Below are 7,044 nucleotides of genomic sequence, written 5' to 3'. Positions count from 1 at the left end.
AAAAAAAAGTGTCTTGATGAATAAAAAAACAAGATTGGGTGACAAGTGGTATAAATTTTTTTCATTACTTTTTATTAAAAGTATTGAAACATACAACTTTTTGTACTGCAACGGGCTCCAACCCACCTTCAATATTTTGTAAGAACATGAGTTTTAAACAATAAGAACATGAGTTTAATTTTTCAAGTGCTTTTGGGCCAAATAAATGAAATGAATAAACATTAAATAATATGATCTGTTAGTGATAAACTGGACTTTTAGAGAATGGACTGGAAAAACCTGGAAAAGTCAGGGAATTTCATACAGGTGGTTTGGTAGACACCTGTCTAATCCAGCTTTCTTCTCTTTAAACCAACTACATCTAGTATCGAGTACACTGAGTAATTAAGTAAGCTTACCTGGAGTGAGTACCGAACATTCACGTAATCAGTTCAAACTTACCTCTGGGGTAGAAGATTTCGAGGAGGAGGGCTTATTATACATGGACAGTGAAGGGGAAGGTAGAGAGGGGGGTAATGAGGAGGGCCAGTTGGTGATAATGGGCGAGGGAGTACTCAGACCATGCTTGGGCAGATTCTGGAAGAAAACAAGTTATTGAAATGAGAAATTAAGAAAATTTCTTTAAAAATTAAAGCACGTTTACTATTTTAACTTACCTAAAAAAAATCTCTTTGGAAATAAGTGTTTTACTTTAATTCAAAGAGTTCCCTCTATTGGACAAACATCTTTAAAAAACAGTGCGATAAACAAACTCATTCATCTCACCCATCTAATGATATTAAAGCCTGTAGACTTAAAAGAGCACACAGCAGACAAAATACTAAGATAAAATATTTGGAGACGTTTATGTTGTTTAATGAATAAAGATTACATTTATACATATAGAGATACTTACCGGTTGAATAGTGGGAAGGTGTGTGTACACTTCTGGCAGTTGAGGTGATACTTTCATTGGTAAAGTTTGGATGTTCTACACAGGGAGGAGAAATAAACACAAATGAGTGATTTTCTCAAGATCAAGAGAATAATTTATTGTTATAAATTTATAAACGATTACGGTTAATGTATATTAGATTCACTGGAAAACGGAAAATTTCGTTGATTAAATTTTTACCTACTCTGGAATTATTAAACCAGGGCAAAACCTCTGGGTATTGATTTTTTTTTCCACCTCTTTTCTGATTAGAATTCTATGCGTATCAGTTCAAATGTGCAAATCTCTCGATACTTGGGCGTTACAATTTACAAGATCAACAAATTGAAAAACGATTACTTTGCAAAAACATAATCCATGACTCATTGACTCAGTATCTTGGCAGATTTACCAAACTGTTACAAAATGTTGGGTGGGCTGTAAATTAAGAAGTTTTGAACATGTAGGTAAAATTGATGTGTGTTATGCATGGCCAGGTCCACAAAGTGAGTTAAACTCTCCAAGCAGTCTAATTGGCTGAATTTTTTTGAAATCAACCAATCGGATTGTTTAATCTAAGAGTTCAACTTCAACGGAGTTTACATATTAACTTGATGCAAAAAATAAATTTACAGTCACAGACAGATTAGACAAAAGAAATAGCGAAGACAGATTAGACAAAGGAAATGAGCGAACACCGAGAGGTAATTTTAAAGGCATGCACTAGTGCAGAATATTGACTAAGGCCATGAGAACATTACAAATACAAGAGCAACTTACAATGAAATGTTGATATGTAGTGAGTGTGAGAGTGAGTGCGTACGTACGTGTGTCTGTGAGAGAGAGAGAGAGAGAGAGAGAGAGAAAAAAAGAGTGGCAGAAAAGGAAAAATCCAACAGACAGATAATTCAATAGCTAAACGCATGTGAGGGGAACATTACAAATACAAGAGCAACTTACAATGAAATGTTGATATGTAGTGAGTGTGAGAGTGAGTGCGTACGTACGTGTGTCTGTGAGTGTGTGTGTGTGTGAGAGAGAAAAAAAAAGAGTGACAGAAAAGGAAAAATCCAACAGACAGATAGTTCAATAGCTAAACGCATGTGAGGAAAAGAAGAGAAGAAAAGAATTATTCACTGCAAAAATAAAGAAAAGGTAATGGAAGCGAGCCAAATCACAAGGAGTGGTTTGTGTTTCATTACAATAAGTTTCAAGTCTTTGCTACAGAGAAAATCGTGAGGCAAAAATAAGGAACCATTTAAAACTAAAATGAATTAATAGATCTGAAACAGCGGATCACTGTGACTGTGTTTCATTACAATAAGTTTCAAGTCTTTGCTACAGAGAAAATCGTGAGGCAAAAATAAGGAACCATTTAAAACTAAAATGAATTATTAGATCTGAAACAGCGGATCACTGTGAAAAGCTCATGCAATACTCGAGAGTCGCGCGCAAGAAAGCAAAACAACACCGAACCCGTGACCCTCGGACTACAAATCCGTTACGTAGGGAATAGGAGAAGGTCCCAACACAATACCTGAGTGGCCTCAAAAACCTCCTGGTCCAAAGCGTCCCCCAATTCTTCGGGCTGATAAGAATAGAAATTGGACCGGGATCTGTCAGTCAGGAAGTTAGGGGAAGTACCCTCAAATGGGGTCCTGGAGTCAAAGTGGAGTGAACTAGTGTTGTGTTCTCTCAGTCCCACTGGAAGTGTCTGGTGAGGTAAAAGTGACCCATGCGTGTCCAAATAAGGAACATTGTGGAAAGAGTCAAGAGCACTAGGAGGTTCATGTGGATAAGGTAAGGATTGAGGTAGATTTCCACTCGTGTTATCTTCTTTATGTTTAAGTTTTTGTAGAAGAGCAGTCAAGTATGGTATACTAGGACATGGCTCAGGATCGGGTAAACTAGATGGAGGGAGCTCCTGCTCTTCTTTGTGAGAACGGACCGGGATCTGTCAGTCAGGAAGTTAGGGGAAGTACCCTCAAATGGGGTCCTGGAGTCAAAGTGGAGTGAACTAGTGTTGTGTTCTGTCAGTCCCACTGGAAGTGTCTGGTGAGGTAAAAGTGACCCATCCGTGTCCAAATAAGGAACATTGTGGAAAGAGTCAAGAGCACTAGGAAGTTCATGTGGATAAGGTAAGGATTGAGGTAGATTTCCCCTCGTGTTATCTTCTTTATGTTTAAGTTTTTGTAGAAGAGCAGTCAAGTATGGTATACTAGGACATGGCTCAGGATCGGGTAAACTAGATGGAAGGAGCTCCTGCTCTTCTTTGTGAGAATTTTGTTTCAACTGATTTAGAAAAGATTTCAAATAAGCCATATTAGGGGGAGGAAAAGGAGGAGGAGAGGGAGGACTATCAGGGGGGTAGTCATTAGATAGTTCTAGAGATTCGAAATGTTCGAGCAACATAGAGGCGTCACTTGAGCTGATATTGTCAGAGGGTAAAGTGTTCTGATTGGGTGGATACTCAGGGGGGTACAAGTCAGAGGAGGTAGGGTCAGTATTCTCCTGAGATAGGAGTCGTTCAAGCTGGGGGTTGGGACTGAGGGGAGGTAATTCATTCTGATCAGATAGACTTGGCATCTCGAGATCCTCATCAACCTGGTAACACAGCAGCATAGTAGGGACTGAGGGGAGGTAATTCATTCTGATCAGATAGACTTGGCATCTCGAGATCCTCATCAACCTGGTAACACAGCAGCATAGTAAAATCTTTCACAAATCTAGCACGGCTTGGGGAAGCTGGTACCTACTGGGTTGAAATCCTAAACTCACCAGAATCATATTACACATTGACCGAACGAAGAGAGGCCCCAGTTTTGTTTTTAATTTGAGAATTTTCACTTAAAGAGTTTGTGTATGTTGAGTAATGATTGGCGATTAATTTTATTAAGCCCAAAGTAAGAATTCGTCAATACCTATAATCGCGTTCATTTGCTATCGACCAGTTTCGATTGATTTTTGGTTGCTATGGATACGATATACACTGGAATGCAAAAAATTTAAGACAGTTTTCATTTTTATTGAATACTTACTCTTACAGCCATTTCAAAGTCAATCTGTTCCAAATTTTCTGCACGTCAGTGTATTGAAACTAAAATTTAAAAGGAAGTCGGAAATACACATTGCACTTGCGTAACTAGGAGAAGTTTAGGATCCACTATGCATATGAATTTTAGGAAAGCACTTAAAGGAATCCCTCATCATTAAGGTACGACTGTGCATTCGGCCCTTTTATTATCGAGTTCTACAAGGCCCCAGGAACCTTTTAGGGCCGAATGCGCAGTCGTTCCTAAATGATGAAGGTTCCCTTTTTCCTTAAGGTATCCATTTTGTTATGTTGTTTATTTTCTTCTGCTTTAATACTAATGGCGTCTGTTTGTCATAGGCCACTTACGATTTTTCACCTATCAATTTGTTCAAAAAAGGTTTTTCTGTTATCGAGTTCTCTAAGTTCAGTGAACACTGACCCACTATTTGGAGGATTTAGCTGAGTGCAGCCGTCAGTACATTCTTTATTTGTACTTTTTTACTATCTCCATTAAGATCGGTTAAAAGCTTCTAGAGTTGTGCGTGTGGCAAGCAGTCACGGGACCAAATTTACTTCAACAAGCTATAAAAATGCAAAGTGCAAGTGGAGCTATTTATTTTCAAAGGGGATTTCAATATTTCCACGACATTGGTAGATTCAGCAAGGGATGTTTCTCTTTTAAATATGAAAGTATTATCTATGAGGCATTCAATTAATAGGAGACCTACGTAGTTGCTTTTGTTAGTACGTAAACATACGATTCTATACAACAGCACACTTAGATTAGTCATTCACAGTGTTAGTACTATACATGTAGCTTCACTTCACTCTTCCTATTATCTTGACTAGTTCTACCTCGTGTTTTGAAATTTATGTTATTTTCTCTTTTAATTTCTTTCAAATAACAATTATTATTACTTCTTTTTCTTGAAGTTCATAAAAAAACACATGTCCAATAAATTTGGGAGGTGATGTCTTCAAGACACCACAGTACTCGTATTTGCAAAATGGGAAGTGCAAAGTATGAAGTTGCTTACAGGAATAGGCTCCAGACTCCTGCAAGCTTGTTAAACACAAAACATGCCTATACTCAAATAGTTGGTTCCAAAAGATAGCCGCCCAACCTAGGTTGAGCAGAATGACTGCCCCGTAATCTCGAGTTCTCTAAGTTCAGTGAACACTGACCCACTATTTGGAGGATTTAGCTGAGTGCAGCCGTCAGTACATTCTTTATTTGTACTTTTTTACTATCTCCATTAAGATCGGTTAAAAGCTTCTAGAGTTGTGCGTGTGGCAAGCAGTCACGGGACCAAATTTACTTCAACAAGCTAGTTTGTGTTATTATGTCACAACTTTGGTGCTCACTGCAGCATTGTAGGATTTTCCCAATATCTCAATAATCCTAAAATCCAATATTTAGGTACCTACCATGCTGGCACCGGTTGCTATGTGCATTTATATGTCATAGCTACTCATTTTCCTCATGAGGCTGAGTGGGCCCCCCAACAGCCAGTCACAGAATCAATCATTTGCATGATACAAATTTGACCCCGCTGGGAATCAAACCTGGGTCTCCCGCGTGCAAGGCAAGTGCAGTGACCACTACGCCATGGGAGCTGACTATATCAATTTTTATATATATATAAAAAAAATATATATTTCACACAATGAGTAGGTATTCGGTACTCCACATGGTAAGATACTTAGCCCATCAATTTATTTTACATAAAAGACATTTCTAGATGGTGAAACATCTGCACCTTCAAAAAGTACAAGTATTTTAATGGAGCAGTTGCAGTTGGGTAAAAATTATGAATAAAAGGTTGATTCCTGCGTAAAAAGTTGTGAAAAATCCAAATCTGAAGTCAAAACTCCGAAAAAGTAACTTTAAAAGGTCTAAAATTAGGCAATGTACTCGCAGGATCTCCTGTTCCACTCCCAGAGCAAACTTCTCCTTCTCTACCACATGCTGAGAAATGAGAATAAGAAAAATGGAGGCGTTGCAATTGGGGAAATATTATTAATAAAAGGTCGATTCCTACGTAAAAAGTTGTGAAAAATCCAAATCTGAGGTCAAAACTCCGAAATCAGCTTATTTCCAAAAGGCTTATGATTTTCCTAAATTTCTTATAAGTGCTGGTAAAAAAAAGAGAGAGAGAGAGAGAGAGAGAGCAAGACAAACAACCTTACTCAACTCACCTGTGTTAAGCTACGGGTATTACGTCTGGTAAACGGTTACTCAATTCGGACACTTTCATTTTTCTTCAGATTTAGAAAGTTAAAAAAAAAGTACAAGTGCCCTTGATTCAGAGAATCAGAGATATCATTATTATGACATTTAAATTGAGCACATCTAGGCTTCTGAATAATCTGGTGTCCAAGTGGTCAAGAAACTTTAACCACGGAGGTGCTGAGTTCGAATCCCAGGCAGGGCGGAAAATCTCATGGTGGGACTTGTCGTTATGAATGATTGAAGCTTTTTTGGCTTTCTTCCTGACTTTCTGACCAAATTTATGGAAGCCTTTTTTTTTGGCATTCAAGTCTTTGTGAGGGCCAACAGAATCTCGACACGAAGTTCTCAGTTTATTTCACCTTTTTCCAATGTTTGCAACTTTGCACCCAAAATTCAAGTCTTACAAACACCACCGATCTGCTGTACATTGTTAACTTCGTTTGTGTTCATTGCTGAATTGGTGCTGCAAGGATTTTGCTGAAATGATATCCTTGACAATGGGGCTAATCTAAGTTCTAAATCGACTTGTGTTTATATCAGGTAGATAAATATAGATATATCGCGATCTATATAAATATACATATATAGCCGTGTATTTATTTAATATCAGGTATATGTAGCTATGTACTCGCGGTGTATTGTGAATCAAGGTCGGAGAAATCTTTCTCTTCTGAGTCTTGATTCTTCAATCAAAATCGACTACAGTGCGATCGAAAAGTTTGATGTTTGTCCGTCATTCGATGATGTCGTGGTCAACACGCTCGCCTCTTAATCAGGAGAACATGGGTTATCAACGTTAATTGAGATGACCACAGCACCTTCCGTTCAGTAAAATTCCAGTAAAGATAGTAGGCAAGAATCAAA

The 7,044-nt window shown here is 38.0% G+C and overlaps 1 protein-coding gene across 1 annotated transcript; it reads right to left on the bottom strand.

Annotated features, from left to right (window-relative positions):
• Nucleotides 1-441: 441 nt before the first annotated feature.
• Nucleotides 442-6,608, bottom strand: LOC103521095 (the record flags this gene model as incomplete). The annotated part of the gene is made up of 6 exons (XM_026831924.1): nucleotides 6,585-6,608; nucleotides 5,863-5,916; nucleotides 2,868-3,517; nucleotides 2,451-2,529; nucleotides 896-970; nucleotides 442-576 (listed from the first exon to the last, which is right to left on the bottom strand). Coding segments are annotated over exons 1-6 (1,017 nt in total), but the record flags the coding sequence as incomplete, so codon positions are not given.
• Between the last annotated feature and the right edge of the window lie 436 nt (nucleotides 6,609-7,044).

The sequence above is a fragment of the Diaphorina citri genome, unplaced genomic scaffold, assembly GCF_000475195.1.
Source record: "Diaphorina citri unplaced genomic scaffold, Diaci psyllid genome assembly version 1.1 scaffold4513, whole genome shotgun sequence".
NCBI lineage: Eukaryota > Metazoa > Arthropoda > Insecta > Hemiptera > Psyllidae > Diaphorina > Diaphorina citri.
The sequence above is the reverse complement of the archived record's forward strand: the minus strand, read 5'-3'. Positions and strand labels throughout refer to the sequence as shown.